Source organism: Piliocolobus tephrosceles, chromosome 20 (genome assembly GCF_002776525.5).
Source record: "Piliocolobus tephrosceles isolate RC106 chromosome 20, ASM277652v3, whole genome shotgun sequence".
Taxonomy (NCBI): Eukaryota; Metazoa; Chordata; class Mammalia; order Primates; family Cercopithecidae; genus Piliocolobus; species Piliocolobus tephrosceles.
The window spans coordinates 10,381,659-10,403,685 of record NC_045453.1 but is presented as its reverse complement, the minus strand read 5'-3'; the positions used below and the strand labels follow the sequence as shown (position 1 = coordinate 10,403,685).

At 50.3% G+C, this 22,027-nt stretch overlaps 2 protein-coding genes across 3 annotated transcripts; one reads left to right on the top strand and one right to left on the bottom strand.

Moving 5' to 3' along the window:
• The first annotated feature begins 8,194 nt into the window (after positions 1–8,194).
• Positions 8,195–18,666, top strand: BLCAP (BLCAP apoptosis inducing factor). The gene is made up of 2 exons (XM_023227845.1): positions 8,195–8,333; positions 16,734–18,666. The coding sequence occupies exon 2, from the start codon at positions 16,910–16,912 to the stop codon at positions 17,171–17,173; it is 264 nt and encodes an 87-aa protein (XP_023083613.1). The 5' UTR covers positions 8,195–8,333; positions 16,734–16,909; the 3' UTR covers positions 17,174–18,666.
• On the bottom strand, positions 12,413–14,778 carry NNAT (neuronatin). 2 transcript variants are annotated; one of them, XM_023227847.1, is made up of 3 exons: positions 14,707–14,778; positions 13,665–13,745; positions 12,413–13,436 (listed from the first exon to the last, which is right to left on the bottom strand). In XM_023227847.1, exons 1-3 carry the CDS (start codon positions 14,776–14,778, stop codon positions 13,344–13,346), a joined length of 246 nt encoding a protein of 81 aa, XP_023083615.1. In that variant the 3' UTR covers positions 12,413–13,343. The 2 variants fall into 2 exon arrangements, with proteins under 2 accessions (XP_023083615.1, XP_023083614.1); XM_023227846.1 differs by having other exon boundaries at positions 13,670–13,745.
• Positions 18,667–22,027: the final 3,361 nt, after the last annotated feature.

The window sequence follows — 22,027 nt, the reverse complement described above, 5'->3', positions numbered from 1 at the left end:
GGTTTCAGTTTATTAAAAAGCTTTAGAGCAGGAATGAAAGGAAGTAAACTACACTTGGAAGGGGGCCAAGCTGACGACTTGAGAGAGTCAAGTGTGTGGTTTGACCTTTGACTCAGGGTCTTAGACGCTGGCATGCTTCCAGGGTTGCCTTACTTCTCCCCTGATTCTTCCCTTGAGGTGGGCTGTCTGCATGCACAGGGGCCTGCCCACAGTTGGGAGGGGCCGCATGCGCAGTGTGTTTACTGCAGTTTACACATGCTCACTTGAGGCATTCTTCCCTTACCATTCGAGTGTTCCTAGAAGGCCACATACCACTTAAACCCCACCATTTTGCCTCGTAGTGCGCATGCTTGAGCCCACTCACCCAACTCCTGTGATTTTATCAGGCAGCTGCTAATCACCAGTTTCAGGTGTTTCTGTCTACGGCCTTCCTGATGCCAGCTGCAGCCAATTATTATTTTAGAGAGACAGTTTTAACAACTGCCTGACCACCACCTGATGGTCACCTGACAATCCTGGTGGATGGGGAGGCAGGGGGAAGAGCTCTCCTGCCCTGACCATGTCCGACTAACTACCTACTGAATAACCCATCAGCAAGTCCTGACAGCCCTGCCTCCAAAGAAAGTCACAAACTAGCCTACTTTCCTATATCACCACTGCCTCCATGCTTAACCAGGCCATCACCACCCAGACCTGCCTCCACCTCCCCACCACCTCCCCACTTCCTCTCTTGCTCTCCAATTCATTTACGACAGCTACAGTGATATTTTAAAAATGCAAGTCATGGCCGGGAGCAGTGGCTCATGCCTGTAATCCCAGTACTTTGGGAGGCCGAGGTGGGTGGATCACCTGAGGTCAGGAGTTTGAGACCAGCCTGGAGTCTGACCAACATGGTGAAACCCTGTCTCTACAAAAAAATACAAAAACTTAGCTGGGCATCGTGGCAGGTGCCTATAATCCCAGCTACTCAGGAGGTTGAGGAAGTAGAATCGCTTGAACCCGGGAGGCGGAGGTTGCAGTGAGCTGAGATTGCACCATTGCACTCCAGCCTGGGCAACAAGAGCAAGACTTGGTCTCAAAAAAAAAAAAAAAAAAAAAAAAAAGCAAGTCAGATCAGATCACTTTCCACTTTAAAACCTCCCACTGACCCTCCCATTTCTTTAGGAGGATTTAGATGGACTGGAGAGCAAGAGAAGAAGTAGGAAGAGATGGTGGGGAGGTAGAGACAGGTGTCAGTGTGGTGGTGGCTTGGTCAAGCATGGAGCAGTGGTGATATAAGAAGATGGGCTAGGTTGTGACTTATTTTGGAGGCAGAGCTGCCATGACTTGCTGATTGGGTAAATCAATCAGCCTAAGCTGTGAACTAAGACAGTTCACACAGCTTTCAGTGTCTGGCACATGGTAAGAGCGTGATATATAGTTATCGCTTGTACCGTTGATAGGTGGATGAAAGTTTAGTAAAATGTAAGATTAGGTAGTTCCCCATTTTACCATCAGGTGTCACCAAAGACCTGGCTAAAACAGCATGCTTGCTTCCCAGATGAGAAAACCCTGAGAAGTGTGGAACAAAAGGGCCTTAGAGTTGGGAAAAATTCCCAAGGTCAGGAAAGTAGGTCAGGGATTTAAACCCAGTTGTCCTGACACCTTAAAAGCCATGGTGGGGAGAGGCCCTCCCTGCCAGGGCTCCCACAGTGCCTCCAGTTCCTGGGATAATTTTACATATTTGTAATAATAGGTGACTAAGGGTGCTAACTATGTAAACTGTGCTAGTCTTTTTTTTTTTTTTGAGATGGAGTTTTGTTCTTGTCGCCCAGGCTGGAATGCAGTGACGGGATCTGTGCTCACTGTAACCTTTGTCTCCTGGATTCAAGTGATTCTTCTGCCTCAGCCTCCCTAGTAGCTGGGATTACAGGCATGCACCACCACACCTGACTAATTTTTGTATTTTTAGTAGAGATGGGATTTCACCATGTTGGCCAGGCTGGTCTCGAACTCCTGACCTTAGGTAATCCATATGCTTTGGCCTTCCAAAGTGCTGGGATTACAGGTGTGAGCCACTGTGCCCGGCCAACCAGTGTTATTCTAAGCATTTTATAATACAAACTCACTGAATTGCCACAAATGATCACATGAGGTAGAGTCAAATGTGTCCCCATTTCACAGATGGAGAAACTGAGGGACACAGAGGTTTATTAACTTGCTCAACAACATACAGCCGGTAAATGTAGAATGGAAATGAACCCTTCATTCTCGCTGCAGTCTGCACCATCCTGGAGCTTACTCCATTCTCTGGTCACCCTGGTAATAATGTTTTTTATCCCTTTTAAAATCTTTTGATATCACATAGCTTCCTTAGTGCTTTAACATTTAACTATTGTTCCATTACAGGTTGAATTTCCTGAATAGGTAAGTACTGGTAACGAGATAATGTTGATTTTTTTTAAAAAAGTAATTGTCAAGCAGAGTGATGCATAGGAAAGTAAGTATTGTGATTTCACAAAACATTGTTCTATTCATAACATAACCATTTCCTGATGCTTTATCATTTAGCCCCAAATTTGCCATCCAGTCCCAACTGAATTCCGTGGACCTGGTTAACAGCTGAATCAGAGACTAGGAGGATTGCATGACAAAGGCAGTAGCTCGGTCTGGCCTTTCAATTGTTCCCTTATTCATTCAACAGTTACCGCCTCTTCCTTCCTACCAGACCCAAAATGAGTCCTGCCCTCCAAAAGCTCACGGTCTCATGGGGATTAACAGACAGGAAATGCACATGCATTGGCATTGCATAATTGCCCATCTCTCCAGACTGTCTGTAGAGCCTTTTTAGGCAACATCTCTCTCTCTCTCTCTCTCTCTCTCTCTCTCTCTCTATATATATATACATTTTTTTTTTTTTTTTTTTTTGAGATAGGGTCTTGCTCTGTCACCCAGGTTAGAGTGCAGCAGCATGATCAAGGCTCACTTGCAGCCTCAACTTCCTGGACTCAAGCGATCCCCCCACCTCAGCCTTCCAAGTAGCTAGGACCACAAGTGCGCACCACCACGCCCAGCTAATTTTTTATTTTTATTTTTTATAGAGACAAGATTTCACCATCTTGCCCAGGCTGGTCTCAAACTCCTGAGCTCAAGTGATTCACCTGCCTTGGCCTCCCAAAGTGTTGGGATTATAGGCATGAGCCACTGTGCCCAGCTCTTATCCTCTTTTCTATCTTCCATGCCTAGCACAGTGCCTGGCACATTTTAGGTAACCAAAAAATATTTGATGAATGAATGCAAAGGCTTCATGGAGGAGGTGGCATTTGATCTGGGCCTTTAAAGACTGGGGAAGATCTCGACAGATGAGGACAGGGGAGAGGGGACACCCCCTCAAGAAGAGTGACACGGTCATTTTAAAAAGATCATCCTGGGCCAGGCATGGTGGCTCATTCCTGTAATCCCAACACTTTGGGAGGCCAGGCAGGCAGATCACCTGAGGTTAGGAGTTTGAGACCAGCCTGGCCAACATGGTGAAACCCATCTCTACTAAAAATACAAAAATTAGCTGGGCATGGTGGTGCGCACCTGAACTCCCAGCTACTTGGGGAGGCTGAGGCGGGAGGATCACTTGAACCTGGGAGGCAGAGGTCACAGTGAGCTGAGATTGCACCACTGCACTCCAGCCTGGGCAACAGAATAAGACTTCATCTCAAAAAAAAAAAACCACAAAATTCATCCTGGGTGGAAGATGAAGGTTCTGGGTGAGACAGGCAGCAGAGACACCAGTGAGGAGGTTGCTGCAGGGTTCAGGGGAGAAGGGATGGTGGCCTGGACTAAACTTTGGTGGCAGTGAGGACAGAAAAGGCCTAAAGAAAATTCAGGTGCAACGGGCAACAGTTGAGGTATATGGAGCAAGAGGGAGCAGGAGTCATGGGTGACTCCAGGTGTCTGGTAGGTGGGAGCAAGTTGGGGAAGTCTTGGTAGGAAGTTGAGTTCGGCTCAGCAAAATTTTAGGGCAGGATGACCTTCCAGGTCCCTCAAGTCAGAGCCGGTATTGGTGGTGTCTCCACAGCCTGGAACTGAGCTGGGAAGGTGGAGCAATCTTGAGGGTAGAGGGGAAAGGGTTCAGCTGAGCAGGAGCAAATTCCATATGCATTAGAAACCCTGTCTCAGCTTCCCCAGTTTTCTGAGCCCCAGGGAGAAACGGTTGGCCTCTGAGGCCTTGTACACACTAACACTCAGCCTGAAGTTACTGGAAGGTGGTGTCCCCGCAAAACAGACATGACCCTTGTTTAGCAGCATGCCACATTCCATGGGATGGCAGCACCCCTTCCTTTCTTCTATTTTTCTTGTTTTTGTTTTTGAGATGGAATCTCGCTCTGTTGCCCAGGCTGGAGTGCAGTGGGGCGATCTCGGCTCACTGCAACCTCCGCCTCCCAGGTTCAAGTGATTCTCATCCTCCCGGGTAGCTGGGATTACAGGCACGTGCCACCACACCCAGCTATTTTTAATATTTTTAGTAGAGATGGGTTTCACCATGTTGGCCAGGCTGGTCTCAAACTCCTGACCTCATGATCCGCCTGCCTTGGCCTCCTAAAGTGCTGGGATTACAGGTGTGAGCCACCACTCCTGGCCCCTTTCTTCTATTTTTCTTGAGTTATAACATACATAAAGTACATAAAGCCCCCAGTCTTTTTTCTTTCTTCCCCGCACCCCCCTATTCTCCCCGCAAGACAGGGTCTCATTCTGTCACCCAGGCTGGAGAGCAGTGGCACGATCTCGGCTCACTGCAGCCTCCGCCTCCCCTAGTCTTATGGTGAATTTTTACTTGAATTTTCACTTATGTAATCACCAGCCAGAAGAAGATATAATCCTTCCACCACACCAGAAAAGCTCCTCTCGCTCCTTTCCCATCCCTACTCGCGACCTGACCCAGATAACTGCCATTTTGATTTCTAACCCTATAGATTAGTTGAGCTTTACATGAATGGATTAATATGGCATGTACTGTTTTGTATCTGGCTTCTTTTAGTCCACATACTATATGTGAGATTAATTGGTGTTATTACATGTAACAGTAGTTTGCTCTTTTATACGTAAAACACAGTATTCCATTGCATGAACGTGCCACAATTTATCCATTCTCTGGTGATGGACATTGAACCATTTCCAATTTGAGCTATGAATAAGCCTGCTATGAACATTCTTGCACAAGTCTCCATGTAGACATAGGCACTCATTTCTCTCGGGTATATACCTAGGAGTGGAAATCCTAGATCACAGCATAGGTGTATGTTTAGATTTTGTAGATACTATCAGTTTTCCAAAGTAGCTGCACCAATTTCCTCTGCCGTCAGCACCGTGCAAGAATTTGTTGCTCCATAGCCTCTCAACATTCAGCTCTCTTTGTTGTTATTTAGTTTTTATTTCATAATCAAGAACTCTGCAATCCACCTAGGCGTGGAAGGGAACAAGGAAAACATGAAACCCAAAGAGAACTGCAGTGAGAGCACTAAGATTCTAGGATACTGCGAGCAAATAGGGTGGAGGGTGCTCTCCTGAGCTACAGAAGGAATGGTCTGGTGGTGAAGACAAAACACAAGTCAAACTTATTGGAGTTGTCCACAGTCAGCAATGGTGATCTTCTTGCTGGTCTTGCCATTCCTGGACCCAAAGTGCTCCATGGCCTCCATAATCTTCATGCCTTCTTTCACCTTGCCAAAGACCACATGCTTGCCATCCAACTACTCAGTCTTGGCAGTGCAGATGATAAACTGGGAACCGTTTGTGTTGGGTCCAGCATTTGCCATGGACAAGAGGCCAGGACCTGTACGCTTTAGGATGAAGTTCTCATCATCAAATTTCTCCCCGTAGATGGACTTGCCACCAGTGCCATTATGGCATATGAAGTCACCACCCTGACATATGAACCCTGGAATAATTCTGTGACAGCAGGAAGCCTTATAACCAAATCCTTTCTCTCCAGTGCTCAGAGCATGTAAGTTTTCTGCTGTCTTTGGAATTTCGTCTGCAAACAGCTTGAAGGAGAAGCGGCCCAAGGGCTCGCCGTTGACAGTGATGTCGAACAACATAACATGGTGGACATAGCTAATAGTATGGGGATCCCGGCGGCATCCGCAAAGCCAGCTTTCTCTTTTTCTGAACAAGGGCTTCCACTACAAGACTCCTCTTGTCATTCAGTGTTGGATACTGGGTGTGGCTGCCATGGATGCATTGATCCTTTAGCCTGTAAGCAGCAGGATGGTGGAAGGCCACATTCAGGCCTGTTGGAGTCTCAGCTAGAGGATAAATGGACATCTCCTTGCTTTGGATGTGACCCCAGGAACTGGATAGCCATCTTGTGACCATGAGCATGAAACCAGCACAAGGACAGAAGATAAAATGAACCTCGGTCCTTGATGACACTGCCTAGGCACTGAGTGGCAGACTACTTTTTAAAGCCAATTGATATAGTTGTGTGTTTAACTTGCAACATAAATGACAGAGTCCACCAACCTTTATTCCCAAACCCCTACGGCTCCATTTCTGTCCTCTACAGCATCAGCCCCACTGAGCACTCCCTCCTTCCTGAAACCTCCTCTCTAGGACCCACACTCACTTGGTCCTCTTTCTACCCTACTGGCCACTGCTTCTCAGTCTCCTTTCCTGGATCCTCCTCTTCTGCCCACTTTTCTCTCCACCTTCTTTCCCTTGAGTTGTAACCCAGCACTATGACCTTTGTGTTGATGGCCCCCAAATATGTATTTCCAGCCCCAGACTCTGTTCGGAGCTCCTGTGTCACATAAACCTGCCTACTCACCCTCTCTGCCTGCATGTTGCCCAGGCATTTCAAACCTAACTTCTCAAAGCCGAACGGGATCTTCCCCCTCAGTCTATTCCTCTTTCAGGCTTCATTGTCTTGGTCAAGGACTCTTTTACCCTTTCATTTACTCAAGGCTAAAACCCAGTGAGGAGTTATTGCCAATGCCTCCACATCCACCCACGTCCAGTCTTCCATCCTTTCCTTCACCTCCCCAAGCCACCACCCTGTCTGAGTCAGCATTAGCTTTTGTCTGGAAAGCTGCAACCACCTCCTAACTGGTCTGCCTACACCCACTCCTGAGTGCTTTCCAAGCCACACGGCCTGGGTGGCCTTTCAGAAATCCAAATTTGCTATCCTTTTCCTGATGAAAATGGCTTCCCCTGACTCTCAAGAGAAAAGCCAAATACAATATGCAGCTGACCTGTCTTCTTTGGTGCTCACCTCACCCTAACCCTGCCCCTTCCCAGCTCCACATCTGGGACAAATGTTCTTTCTGTCTAGAACATTTCCCCTCTCACTCTTGCCCTAATTGTCCTTGGTTTCTCAACCTAAATTCCATCTTCCCAAGGAGGTTCCACCCTCTCCCTACATTACGACTCCATTAATTTCTCCTAACACTCTCTAATTCTTCTCACAGCACTTCCCATGATGTGTAATTATGTATTGATTCAAGTCACTAATATACAGTGACTATATGACTGTCTCCCCGCCTACCCGCCATCAGACTGGCAGCACCTCGAGGTCAGGAACAGACCCAGGACACCCACTCTACTTGCCCTTAGCACTGAGCCTGGGTACAGTAAGCGCCCAAGGAATACGCTTAATTAGCTAATAAATGATTACACGAACTCATTCAAGCCCCATAAAAGCCGCAAGGTGGGCATTTCATCAGAAGCCGGGTCGGGGCGGGGGAGGAGCTCCCTCGCCCAAGGTACCGGGCAAGTGGGGGAGCCTGGGCCTAACCCAAGGCAGTCCCAAGTTCTGAGCCCGCATCTTTCAGCTCCTGAGCCCTGGCTGCATGATGAAACACTAGGAAGGGGGTGGACTTTGAGCCACGAGAAGGTTTTCCCCGAGTCCCCAGACCGTCCGCGCGGAGAAGAACTAAGCGGGTTCACCCAGAAGAACACAGCCCAGCCCGCCCCGCGCTCACGGAGTAAAGATCACAATCTGCTGCATATGCATAAGGGGACCCGGCCGCGCTTCGGGGCTGTCCACACTGCGCCTGATAAAAATTATTAGGGCCTGAAGACCTCGGCGCTCCCAGAATTTTGTAAAAGTGCGTACAAAGGAGTCAAAGGTGGCCTGTGGCTGATATTTAGGGGGGATGGGGCGAGGATGAGCCCCCCTCTTCGGGCCGTGTGATCAGGCGTCTATGGTAGGCAGCCCGACTCCAGGATGGGTCCTCGGCCGGCTCCACTAGAAGACGAAGGGGGCGTCTCCCCGGCTTCCTGCGGCGTCCGTGGCGAGCTGAGGTGGAGGCAGGCTGCGGCAGACGGCGACAGTGGCGGAGGCGCCATGGCAGGGCTTGCAGGTACCGTGGCGTCAACCTGCTTGGGGCGGGATGAGAGGCCCTCCATGCGGCCGCGCCGCCATATTGTCCCTTCTGGGTCACCTTAGGCGTCGCCCGGTCCCGGTCACTGGGGTTTTCCTTCCGCATACCCCGGGAAGGGAGGGCGCCCCTGTCCGGCTTCAAGTGATTGATGTGATTGGACCTAGCCTGGGCCTTGGGGGTCCCTTTCCAGCCCGGGGGTGGTCACAGTACTCCTGGGTGCTCGCTCCGGCCTTGTCTAAGGTCAGTGTCCTTGCAGGATGAGGCAGGCAGAGCCGGGGGCACGGGGCTGGGGAGCGCGACCACCATCTCTGCGGCCCCGGGTTCCACGCAGGGTGCCCAGCTTGTGAGAGGCCTGTCACTCTGTCCCCATCAGTGTAGTTGCTTTAGTTGCTTTTTTTTGGCCGGGGCGGGGGGCATGGGGGTGAGGGGAGAGAGGATCTCCCGCTCGAGGCCCCGCTTCGGTGTCTGGGGTGATAGGCTGACGCTCTGCTAAGAGTCGCGGGCGCTTCTTACTCCCTCCAACTTTACATCAAGGGTGGACACCCCTTCCCTCTCCTTCTATAGACGTGGGGAGTGGCCCTCAAGGGCAGCTGAAAGAACGGAATGCCTGGCACACTAATGTCCTGGAAAGGAAGCATGGGGGATGGGGGACAGTTGCTTTTTCCTTCCCCTTTCCAAATCTCCTTTAGTTTCCTTCCAGGTCTTCGTGTCCCATTTCAGCGCTAAATGTTGGGAGACTGGGGTCTGTCCTCGGAAAGAAACAGCCTTTCTGTTTATAGGTTTGGATCGTCTTTATCGCTTTCAGGGAACTGGTGTGTTGGGGACGGCTTCTCTGCCCTGCCTGACATGGTCCGGTCATCCCGTCAGCCTTCTGGACGGCAACACCAAACCTGGGACCAAAAAAAAGTTCCAGCTTAAGTGCTAATGCCAAGTGTTAGATCTTGTTTGTTTGTTTGTTTTAAATCAGAGACTAATTAATGTCAAGCAAATCTGTTAAAAGATTTGATCACGGGAAGCCTGATCAGTTTCCAGTGACCAGGTCAATTCCATATCTGAAATTGGTCTTGTTAGAGTTACTGCCAAAACCAGATTAACCTTTAATCTGGAATATGTTGTTTCAAAGAGGAATCTGGGTTAGGCTGTCTTTTTTTGTTGTTCTCCTACCTTTGAAACACATGCATTCCATTTCAAGCCTGTCCCTGTGCGATATACCAAGAACCATGCGTTGCCTGCCTCTCTGACTTCCTGCTCTGGAAATGCTCAGGAATCTGGATCCTGCTGGGGCATGGGCCCTGTGGGAGGGCAAGTGGGGGAGGGGAGGATAAACAGGATCATTCCCAGGGAAGATGGTAACAACATGTCTCTGGGGCATATAGAGGAAGTCAGAGGTCACCAGGGGAAAAGAGATTGTTGTTTGACTAGTGTTTTGTGTATGTGCATGAGTGCACACGTTTAAATCTCTGGTGGAGGAGGGGGCCGGGGAGGGGGAGTTAACTGCAGATTCAGAATCTCCCTTTGGGGTGTTGGCTCCTGAGGAGATACACATTTCAAAATAGATATCTAGTAAATGACTCACAGCGGACCTGCTCCCCGATCCAACAGTTATCTGTTGCCCAAGCTCAAGGAACTTGCCCCTGCCCTTCCCTGACAGCAGACATCCCTTCCTTCACTGACAATTCAGATATTCCACAGATAAAGGTAACAGTGTCACATAGCACCCTGCACCCCTAAAAGTCATGGTACCTAAACCTGCCACCTCTGGACTTCAGCTGGTTAGGCTAAGAACCTTAACATCCTGGAACATAGATCTCAAGGGTCTCTCACCTGTTGCTGGAGTCCCACAGAGCCATTCCCAACTCCTTCCCAACTGATCTGCTCTGTCCTTGGCCTTGTGGGGACAAAGTCTTCTGGGAGCAATGACAGTTTAGGCAAAGAGGACATTCACCACTGTGACTAGGGGCTGTGCAGTAAAACACGAGGCATTTTCAATTCTTCCCATTGCTCTCTATCAGAATAAAATGTTTAATGATATAGTTTGTGGAAAAAAATTTTATAAACAAGGTGTGTTTGGACCATCTAAGCATTGCTTGGCATTGCACTGGATGGAAAGTGAATGCATTGTCTTCTCTGGTGGGTTGTTTGCTGCCAGAACATGAGGTTTTGTGGGTGGAGGATGCAAATGGGGAGTGGACATTGCACACTGAAGCCCACACATGCAGGTGCAGGCCACCAGGGCAGCCCTTGCCTGGAAATCTGTCATCTCACCTTGTCACACTCACAGCCCTGCTGATGGATGGATGGAGGAAAAGGGCTTTGCCAAGATAATATGGAAAACTCTGGGGCTACCAGCAGCCTCTTGTCTTCTAAGTGGGGGCACAGGAGGTGCTGTGTCCAGAGCAGCCAGCTCTTACCATGCTGCTTTGGTCCACCTCCCTGAAATCTACATTGTCACTTGGGCTGAGGTTAGAGCATCAAGGGCAGTGGGGCTATGGGCATACCCCTCAAAAGCTCCAAAGGGAGGGTCAGCCTTCATTGAGAACACATGTTGGTATGTTCATGATTCTGTGGGTTTAGTGTGGAAAACCACAGAAACTCCCAGTTTTGAGGCCTGCCAAGATAGGGGTTCAGAAGGGAGGAGGTGTGGGCAATGCCTGCTGATGAGTCACATTGGGGCGAGAGGAGACCTGCCTCACCTTCAGGCTATGGTAGCAGCTATAGCCACCCGGCCTAAGAAAGATGAAGTCTCAGATTGCGCATCCTCTCCGAGTCCTGATGAGTCCTGATTGCCACTGCGACGACAGTTTCTAGCATGTTAGGGTTCACTGGCATCTCAGAGGCCCTCTTAGAGAGGGAAACTGAAGATGAAGGGTATAAGGTGACATGTCCAGGTTCCCTAGGCTGATTGACGGCAAAGCCAAGACCAGAACTGGGATCTGCACCTCCCCACCCCTATAATTCTCTGATACCGAATGAAGTTTTAGATGCCTTTAGAGGTGCTGGTGACTGGGGGGCTTGCTTAGGGGAAGGAAACATTGTCAGGCTTAAGGGGGCAAGGTACTTTGTGCTCCAGAAGTATTTGTGACAGCTGTGACTAAGGGATTTGAAGAAGTGGCAGGAAGAGAGATTTATGGCCCTCCAACTCCCTCCCTTGGTGTTGACCCAGCAACAGGTGTGTAGTGACAGGGACATATAAAGCCGGAGACAAGGCTGAACAGGCGGCAGGGCCATTTGGTGAGACAGTCAGCTGACCCTGTGTAGAAAGAGCCCTGACTCACTGGGGAGTGGGAGAGGAAGACAAGTCCGAGGCCGAGCAGCCAGCCCACTGCCTACCCTGACGTGATGGCAGGGGAGAGCCCAGGGCCAGGGACCTGGTAAGCATCCCTAAGAATAAGGAGGCTGGTGCTGGGAAAAGCAGAAATCCAGTATTGGGGGGAGAGGTTTCTGGGGTGAGGTGGGGCCGGGAGACCCTGCAGGGTAGCAGGGCCAGGCAGATTGTCCTTGTAGTGGTCCTGGTGGATATGGGGCCTGCAGCATTAAGCTGGGTGGAGAAGGTGCCACACTGCACCTCTTATCCCATACTCATTGTCTAAGCCAATGTCCACCCTGCCCAGTACTCATTTCCTTGGGGCTCCTAGATGGAGACCTGGAGTAAGGCTTTGTGTTCTGAAATCACCCCCTTGGTCCCTAGTACCTCTCTGGAGGGCTGCTGCCACCTTTTTCCCCTCCTCTCATCTTTCCCAAAGTGATTACTTGCTTTGGCCCCTTCTCCTAAGACCACAAGTAAAGCACCTATCCCTTTGGGGAGGGGGAAGTGGTCCCTTATTCCCGGACCACAAGTGAAGATGTCAGCCTTTCTCGTTGGGGGGGGGGGGGAATGGTCCTTTATCACAGGACAGCATTGAGATGAGGTTGGGTGTGTGAGGGGCCCAGCTTATTGCAATTTTGATGGCCCTCCTTTTCCTCCCTCCCCCAAGCAGAGTGCCTGTTCCACAATGGGCACAGCAGCTGAGTCTTAGAAGTGTGTGTTGATGCCGCTAAAGAAATCACAAGAGACAAAGTTTTGGTGCGCCTCCACTGCCCCGCAGGGTCCTGGGACACTGTGCGAGACAGGGGAGGTACTTTTTTTTATTTTTTGTAGAGGTGGTCCCTGTCCTCCAGGAGCTTACAATCTAGCTGGGGAGACACAACTAATGCACACTTAAACAATCAGTACAATTAGCGATTACCACAATATTGACCACAACTGCGTGAGACCAGGGAAAAGCAAGATCAGTGAGGGGCAAGGGGGATTCAGAGAAAGTGTTTTAGTAAAGGTGGGATTCATTTCCTTTTACTGCTTGAATAGTTCCAAATCAAGTGACACATTATTTTGGAGTAGGGTGGGCTTGGGAGGCAGTGAGGAGGAAAGGGGAATCGAGGGAGCAAATGCAGCGAGGCTGGAATGCAAGTGCCCTAGGCAAGGGACAGTGAGAGGGCCCCACTGTATTTCTTAACCACCCTCCTTCCTCAACTGTGCCCTCCAGTCCCGCCACACAGGCACGTGGTTGGTGCTGCACCAAGATTCAGGGCTTCGGCTGTCGATGTCAGAACGTCCATTCTGCTGGCTGGTGTGGTGTTTGGATCTCCATGGTGGGGCCTGCTGGCATGGCCCTGACTTCGGGGCTGGGATGGCGCTGTCCCAACTTTGTCCAGATCAGAATGTGGTGCCTATGCCCAAATCTCAGGGGTCTGCTCCCCCATCCCCCCTCCTCTCCCGACCCTGCCCCTTGGTGGGACCGGTGCAAAGGGGTTGGGAAGGGATCTGGTATCTTCGTCATTGTCGGTACTGCTTCTCCAGGGGTCTACTGGCCCCTCACTGACCTTGCCAAGTGCTCCTCTGGCGAGGGAGCACAGGGGACCCCCCATTCCTGCGCGGCACTGGCTCCCATGCTGGCTGAGATGCACAGGAGCACCTGATGGTACGGCCGCCCAGGGCTGGGAGCTGGGGCCTCAGTTGGGGGCTCGCTGCCTGCGCTCCCCCAACACCTGCCGCCCGGTCCGCGACACCGTGTACGCCAGCTTCTGCAGGGAGTACCTGAACACCTGCGGCGAGAAACCCAGGACCCACCCTTAGTGGAGAGCACCCACAGCATGTCTGTGGTGCTGCCGTGCCCACCCCCGCCCCACCCCCTGCCCCGCCCGCCCATCCAGCGTAGGCTGGAGAGGCGGGCGCGGGCGCAGCTTGTCCACGAGTCAGGGCAGCTGGAGCTTTTCCAACTGTGCTGAGAGCTGCATGGCGGCAAGCTGATTGGACCCACAACTTAGGTATACCTCACTTCTCGCAATGGGCTGTGTCCCTGGAGGATTTCGAAAAGCGAATCCTACCCAGTAAATGCAGCATTCCAGGAACACCTTGAAGGAAATATGCGATTCCTTTGGCAAAGGATTCCTTTAGCAGGGAATTCTTCCTGCAAAGGGAGCTTTTAGGGTAAATGGTTTTATGGGGAAAGCGCTTTCTTTTGATTTATCTCTTTTTACACAAAGCGCTTTTGCCTCTTTTTGATTTTTTTTTTTTTCGTAAAGCAATTACCCTTTTTTGGAAGCGCCTTTTTCCCCTTCTATTTTTCTCTCGAGGGGCTTTTTTCTCTAATTTTTTTCTTGAAAGCGTTTTTGCCCAATTCATTTATTTCTGTTAGCTCCCTTGTCTAATTTTTTTCTGCAGTGCGTATTTAATCTAATGCATTTTTTTTCTGCCAAGTGCTTTTCTCCGATTTATTTTTCCTGCAATGCGCGTCTTTCTCTTTTCCTGTGAACTACTTTTTCTCTAATTCATTGTAGGGTTTTTTTGTTTTGTTTTGTTTTGGGTTTTTTTGCGAAGTAATTTTTATTTTTTCTGAGAAGTGCCTTTTTCTAACTTATTTTTTGTTTCACCCCCGCAAGCGCTATATGTTTTTTTAAATAAAATTTCTCCGCAATGCGCAATTTTTTAAGGTGGAAAATTTTCACTCTGCGAGCTGTAAAGTCTTGCAACACAGTAGTGCCCCGCCTCCCTCCTGGGGTTGAGTCCGGGTGTAGCGGGTTTTTCTTACCGCGTAGGTCGCTAAAAGCCTGTGTGATCGTCCGCAGCGGTCGCCCGCCGCGCCCCGAGTCTTTGTTCCCGGGCAGGCGCGGGCGCACTTGGGAGGGTCAGCGCGAGGAGGACGGCGCAGGGAATGGGCAGGGGGCGCGCGGTGCCGGCAGCGGCACTTTGGCGGGCAGGGATCGCGGCAATCGGAATAGGACGGTCCGGGAGGCGGCAATCGCGACGCGGTCTTGCGGGTTCTGGGGGCGCGAGTTGGGAACCCTCTCCCACCCGAAACCCTGGCACACTTACCTGCAGCAGCACGCGGAAGATGTACCAGCCGATGATGAGCAGTTCAGCCGAGGCTGCCGCCACTGCCGCCATGGTTCCGAGAGTGGTAGGTGGGTGGTCAAGAGAGAGGGTTTGTCGAGATCTGCTAGTCTCGGAGTCCGCTGTTGGGCGCACTGCCGCAGCCGCGGTGGCCGCGTCTTAAGTACCCGCCCGCCACTTAAGTGCGCATGCGCGCCTTGGGGGGTGTTTATGAGGAGGGGTGGCTGGGGGCGCTCCTCATTCGCCAGGAGAGGAAAAAAATAATCCATCTGCTCTCTCCATACCGACCCCCGCCTCCTGAGTTCCATCTTAGCCCCCTTCCAGAAGATTCCGCCGTGCTTGCTTTTGGATTTTGCTTTAAAATGGAGGGGTACCACGACTCTGGATAGAGTACAAGGCTAGGATGGGGGTGCAGGTCTCTTAGTGTGGCGCCCTTCTCCCCAGTCCCTGGCCTGCAAATTTGAGCTCAGACCCCGGTGCCACTCCAGAGCCCACCTTGGGGATGGATGGAAAACAGAAATTAGGGAGGGGTCATCTGCCCCATAGAGCAAAAAAAATGGTGCCCCTTTCAGAAGCCTCGGCATAATAGAACCATGCTCGGCGCTCTTTTCCTAATACTGAATGAGTTTAAGCCCAGGTCCTCTGCTTCATGAGTGTCCCTAAGCGCGTAACCCGTCTGATTCTTTACATCTCTCTTACGTTAGCGAGATGAGGATCTGCGGTGGAGGTCACTACCGTAGGGAGCTGAGCCAGGGCACTGCACTTTGGGTGCAAAAGCAGTAGTCACCTGGTATCTGTGGGAGGGATACAGGAAGGATTGGCGCCCTTCGTATGCGCGGAAGGAATGAGCTCTCTACTGAGAAGTGGTTGGAATATGCTCGGGGATAGTTTTCGGCTGGACAGGTCGTTTCGACCTCTGTCTTCCGCTCCCCTCCCCCAAGCCCTGGTAGGTCGGCCGTAGCCAGCGGGGTTCTTTGTACCCGTTGCGCTGGGCGGCTGGATCACCGAACAGGGTTTCGCTACCGCTACCGGAGAGTTGTGGCTACCGCAGCCCCATTTCCAAGTGAGGTGGGTCCGTTTCAGACCGCTCGTCTTGTGGGTCCCTTTTTGCGGACGGGAAGACCAGAATGCGGTTTGTGAGTGTGGTCCCCGCGCATCGGTGGCTAGCCGAAAGCACCTCTTTCCCGCAAGCTGCCTTTTGCCCAGGGGCCAACTGGCATTTGCCCCTATGTGGATAGAAAATTAATTTTCGTTAAAAGCTCCTAGAGGTCAGGTTCTATACAGTGCCAGCAGCAGATGGAGGTGTAATGATCCAAGCGACTTCAGTTTGGACAAAGTAGCATAGTGACTTTTTTTCTACATTGACTTTCGGAGAAGTTGGCAGGTTCTGGCAAAGTGACGCCGGGCTATTTGAAAAAGGCAAGCTTAGCCTAGGCTGCCATCTTAAAATATTTCGAGGCTGCAGCTGCCTCAGGATCCTTTGTCTGTGGTCTGGTGGCTGGCAGTGCGCCGCTAACAGCTTTAACTCTGCACTCAGTGCCTGAGCACCTATGGCTGTGAGAGATGCTAGATACAGAACCCTGTCCTTACCACGTGGGGGCACAGCAGGGAGCCCTTGGTCGTCCTTTGGCAACCACTGGGCGGTATTGTGAGGTCTGGGCCCCTTGAGGACGGGCTGCAGCCCCAGGAGGCGATACATGATCTCTGCTGGGCAGGGCCCAGGCAAAGCCAGTCCACTGTGTGAAACCGTGCCAAAGAGCCCTCTCCCTGATCCCCCAGGAGAAGCCCCGGGGAGACATCCCAGGAAGCTTCCCGAATTAGTGACTTGGAGAGGAGTTGAACTTTCACGGGTGGGCAGGGAGGAAAGGGCATTTCACATTTGCTGTTGTTAACCATGATCCATTTTCCCAAATAAGTATACATTCTGTTCCTGTTTTTTTTTTGTATGTGTGTTTGTCTGTCTGTCTGTTCTTTGTCTGTTTGTCTGTTGTGTTGACTTTTCTCTTCAGGATCCCTGCTGCCTTGGTGATCCCGGGCTGACAGCCAGAGAGCACAGCGGCTCAGCTCCTGGAGAGTGAGGGTTGAAGAAAGCGGAGGGCAGCCGCCTGCGCCCGCTGGCTCCCATTAGGTCGGTTCCTGCAGCGGTGCCCGGCAGCCTTGGTGAAGGCCCTGCCCGGCAGAGATCATGTATTGCCTCCAGTGGCTGCTGCCCGTCCTCCTCATCCCCAAGCCCCTCAACCCCGCCCTGTGGTTCAGCCACTCCATGTTCATGGGCTTCTACCTGCTCAGCTTCCTCCTGGAACGGAAGCCTTGCACAATTTGTGCCTTGGTTTTCCTGGCAGCCCTTTTCCTTATCTGCTATAGCTGCTGGGGAAACTGTTTCCTGTACCACTGCTCTGATTCACCGCTTCCAGAATCGGCGCATGATCCCGGCGTTGTGGGCACCTAATGGCCTGCCCTGTTAGCTTTCCAAGGAAGCAGAAGACGGGAGGGGAGGCATTGACATAGGTCATAAAGCATTGGAGTTTCAAATCCCGCAGCCTCGCGGGTGTCACATTCCTGACGGCGCCTTTTTGGCCTGTGATGTTTTATCCTTATAATGTGAATAATGGCACTGACCGGTGCTTTTATTGTAAAGTCCTATAGTCGTGGGTGGTCTTGTGGTTGTGTGTGTTCTGTCCCCATCTAGGTTCTGGCTGGCCGCATGACCACCCCCCTCGCCTCATTACTGCGAGGAGTCTGGGCCCATCCTGGTCAACCGCCCCAATGTGACCTGGGGCAGATAAAATGCCAGTCTCATTGTCACCTCTGTGACCCCTCCTTGTCAGGGTCTCCTTCCTTCCCAGAATGTTACTGACTCAGTCCCTCTCCTGGTTTCCCTTTACTTCTCTTCTACCCTTTTCCTTTTTTGGGGGAGTACCTGTCCAAGACAGGGCTCATTTTTGCACTTATCTCAAATTTGAAGAGATTGCTGACGCCCGAGAGCCTCGCTTTTTCATCCTTCTTTCCTTGTTCAGCAGGCTAGACAGAAACATGTCTTGACTGTTTGTTGTCCACAAATCTTCAGTATTTTCTCCGCTTCATTTTTAAGAAAGGAAGCAACAGATAGATGTTGCTCTTTCACCTGGGTGTCTGGGCTCATGCTTTCCTGCCCAGCCTCACTTCCTTTGCCCTTCCTCCTGCCTTTCTCAACTGTTCCAAGGAGGGGGGCCTCATTGTGTCTCCCGTGCATGCTCTGCAGCGTTGAAGTATGGTGTGTTCACGTAGTTCTAGCAGTCCCCAGCTGAGTGAGTGGGAGAGTACCTGTGTGTTTCATAACAGCCATGATCCCCTTGATAGATGTTTGGATATTTTTTGGTGTGCCCTGTGCGTGTGTGTGTGTACAAATACATGTGTATATTCCTTTTAAAGAAGCTTTATTGAACATGTTCTGATTTTGAGGTTTAGCAATAGCTAGCTATATATGGTAGGTGCCGCTACAGTTTTTATTTAGCATGGGGATTGCAGAGTGACCAGCACACTGGACTCCGAGGTGATTCAGACAAGACAGGGGAGCAGTGGCCATCATCCTCCCGCCAGGGGCTTCTCCGTTCCTGCGCATATAGACTGTACATTATGAAGAATACCCAGGAAGACTGTGTGACTGTCACTTGCTGCTTTTTCTGCGCTTCAGTAACAAGTGTTGGCAAACGAGAGTTTCTCCTGGCCCCTGCCTACTGGAGATCAGCATGCCTGTCCTTTCAGTCTGATCCATCCATCTCTCTCTTGCCTGAGGAGAAGGAGAGATGGGCCAGGCAGAGAACAGAACTGGAGGCAGTTCATCTAGGGAATGGGACTGTGAGGCCATACTTGTGAAACGTTTGGACTGCTATTCTAGAGCTTTTATTTGGTGTGTTCGTTGCACAGCTGTTTGAAATGTTTAATAAAGCTTTATAAACTTTACTTTGTGGTTTTATGTGGCTGCAGTCCATTTGGGTCGTGGTATTGGATTTCGGAGTTGGTGGGGGGCAGGGGGAAGCATGGAGGGGCTGAGTCCTTGGCGCCAGAGTACCTTAGCCCAAAAATTTGATCTGCTTTCTGGAGAGCAGATGGTGGGGATGGGGGAGGGGGAGCAGGGGGCAGGACAGGCGGTGAACAGGAGGGAGTCTGAAAGTTTTCAGAGATGAGACATTTGCGTTTCTCAGCTCCCATGGCTTCTCGCCTGAAATTGTTTCCCTCCATAGGAGATTTGAGTAACCGATCCCTTGACAAACAACTTAAGACAGCTGGAGCTCTAATCATCAAGGATTTTTATGGTGCTGCTTTTGAAGTAAAAATAGTGAAACCCCTTATGGCATTTCAAGTGGAAAAATAAATAAGATTGGCTGTCCAATCAGCCAGACGTAAGGTGATGGCTAGAAGTGCCGAGAGTGGTGTGGTTCCATGTTGTAGATAGGCACGTGCTCCCATGGCCACGACCTTTGAGGCAATGTAGGCTAGTTTGTCAGGTCCTGTGCTGGGTATTCACCTCTGAATCTCCTTCTAGAAAGCATAGTAGGAGTACTGCCTGTCCAAGGCACAGGGCTGTCGTGAGGTTTTATTTAGTCACAGTCGTGAAGGGCTTTGGTAATTTCATAGAAGATCACCTGTTTTACCTAGGCTTTAAATTTATTGCTATAAAATTGAGTATGGTTTTCTCCCGTTCACTTAAGTCTGCCCATTGTTACTTTATTCCTTTCTTCATTCGAAACTTGCCAAAGATTTGTCTATTTTAGAGGTATTTTCAAAGAACCAAACTTGTTGATCATATCTGTTGGGTAATTTTCTTATCTGATTCTTTTGTGCTTTTATCTCTGAATTATTCTTTTCTGTGTTTCTGGATAGATTTCGTGGTTCTGCAAAGTCTTGACAAGCTGAGGAGTCATACCTGGAAAGGATGGTTTGTTCAACAAACACTGAGACCCTGTACTCGGCTTACTGGGGATTTCAGGGGCAAGACTCAGGCCTGACTCTCCAGGAGCTCATGAGTGTAGCCTAGTGGGAAAACTTAACAAAATAGACAACTGCAAATTCCAAAAACAAAGCAAACAAACAAAAAAAGGCTTTTGTGTCCCTTCTCTCCTGTGGCGACACCTGGATGATAAATGAAGCCAAGATTATTGCTTATTTTGCTCTCCCTCAGAAAGCAGCTTTCTGTTTCAGGTCAAGCCTGCTTAAGAGTCACAAACAGGCCTCCCTCTGAAAGATTTGTGGCCCTTTCCAGTGGGGAGCCTGCAGCCCACCCCTTCCCAAAGTGACTGCCAAATCAGCATTCTGTCACCCCACAATGCTTCCTACCTTGCCAGGCCACCGCCCCCTCTTCCTGAACTGCCTTTTAGGAAAATGAAAAGTAGATACCTTTTCTGTAAAAGAGTAGGGGCAGCAGGCCATAGAAACACATGCAATTCCATTGGTCACCGTGGCTCCTGATATGAAATGGTTGCCCACATGGTACCTAGTGACCACAAGACCCCACGAGCAACCCCCTGGGTTGCTTTAGGAACTGGTCCTTGTCCTGCTGTGGGCCCCAGTTTCCAGATAGGTAAAATGTGATCTTTGGAGCAGTTTTTCTAGTCCTAATATCCTGGGAGTTCTTTCTCCCAAGATCTAGGATCTTCCTGGACCCATTTGAGGATGTTAGCTGGGCTCTGAGTAGGTGGCAGTGCACTTTCAGGATAGCATGTGCTTTATGCTTTAGTCAGTGTACCATGTGAGCCCAGGTACTTCCTCTGTCAGGAAACTTCCCTGGATTTCTTCTCCCTGGAGATCTACTTGACTGGAGCATTTCACTCAGCCTTCTGTTGAGTGCTACTGCTAGTGTTAGGCAGACTTCCCCTTCTGTAGCGACTGAGTTCCTACAGGGCACGGCCCATGAGGGCTCCTCTTGTCTCCCAAGGGGGCCTGCATTGTCAGTCATTTGGCTGGTATTTGGCAGAATCCCATGCAGGAATAGGCCTTGGGACTATAGGATGGACCATTCCTGCCATCAGGGAGCCCTCCAGGCTAATGGGAAAGGGCACAACATTGAGCAGATAATGCCAGCGATATGCAGCCATGGACTGTGTCAGCTGCTACAAGAGAGGGTCTAAGAGGGGACCCAATATGGGCCTGGAAGGATTAACTTTCAGGTGGAGCCCTGAAGAACAAATATAAAGGTTTGAGCAGTGAAGTAATAATGAAATGTTATTATTTTACCATCTAATCAAGCATCTCTGCTTACGGATAAAGAGACTGGGATGAAAGTAAAATGAAGGACCACCACTATCTGGCTACCCTAGAATCAGAACCCAAAAAGGCTTTTTGGGATAAAGAGGTCAGTCTAGCTAAAGCTAGCGAATTGTTGGGAGATACTAAGGGAATCTAAGGCTGAAATGCTATTGGTAGACCTCAAAACTCAGCCATCAGAACTCTTCATTTCCATCCGACTGGGAACCATCACAAACGAGAATCTGATGGGAGGTGGGGAGTAACCCAGTCAGAACAGCCTTTGAGATGGGATTCTTCAGCAAGAAACAGGACAGCATTTGAGTGGTGAAAGTAGCAGGGCATGGAGAAGGCTACTGGCTTCTCTAGATCACTGGGAATGGGGAGAAGTAGTCATAAGGAGTGAGTGTGAATGAGGCAGGGACACAGGAGAAAGGATAGGCTGGGGAGAAGGAAGCAGTGAAAGATGATAGAAAGCCAACTCCTGTTGAATAGCTGCAGGAAAGGAGGCCAGAGAAGGGCTGTCACATGTGTCCATTCAGTGGGCAGAGCCAGAACCCCGTCTCCTAGCATCCAATGCAAAGCTCACTCCCCAACGCACCAAATTGTGTGAAAGGGCCACTGTTCGGAAAAGAGGAGTGACTGAAGAAGTGCTCTCCTTGATGGAAGATGGTCCTGCCTGGGAAGCTTGGCCTGTCTCAGCCCAGCAACCCTCCCTCCCCAGTATCTTCCTGAGAGTCCCAGGAAGAACAGAGTTTAATCTGCCAGGCTTCAGGGGGAGAATGAAGTATGTTGAGAAAAACTTCTATTGTTAGGCAGGCTTGAGGTAAAAAAGAGAACCTGGCTAAGCAGCAACTGAAGGCTTCAGACAGAAGCCCTTGGTCTCCCTTTGGGATACTAGAAAAGGGACTCAAGCTGGGCAGAGATAGACTTGAAGGACTGAAGAACCTTGATGCAAGGCTTCAGGGAGCCCCAGCCCTTATGCCCTGCCTTTGTGACTGTACCTCACCTGTCGCATAGAGAACACACCACCACCACAGCATCTGCCCCAAGGCACAGTCTCCATAAATGTTATTTCCTC

Bases quoted from the DNA above. Each gene is read 5' to 3' on its own strand.
- NNAT (XM_023227846.1), bottom strand. From the start codon at position 14,778: ATGGCGGCAGTGGCGGCAGCCTCGGCTGAACTGCTCATCATCGGCTGG. The intron at 13,746-14,706 runs GTAAGTGTGCCA...ATTTCCTTCAAG, and splicing joins TCTTCCGCGTGCTGCTGCAG to GTGTTCCTGGAATGCTGCAT. The intron at 13,437-13,669 runs GTGAGGTATACC...TTCTCGCCGCAG, and splicing joins GACACAGCCCATTGCGAGAA to GTGTTCAGGTACTCCCTGCA.
- BLCAP (XM_023227845.1), top strand. From the start codon at position 16,910: ATGTATTGCCTCCAGTGGCTGCTGCCCGTCCTCCTCATCCCCAAGCCC.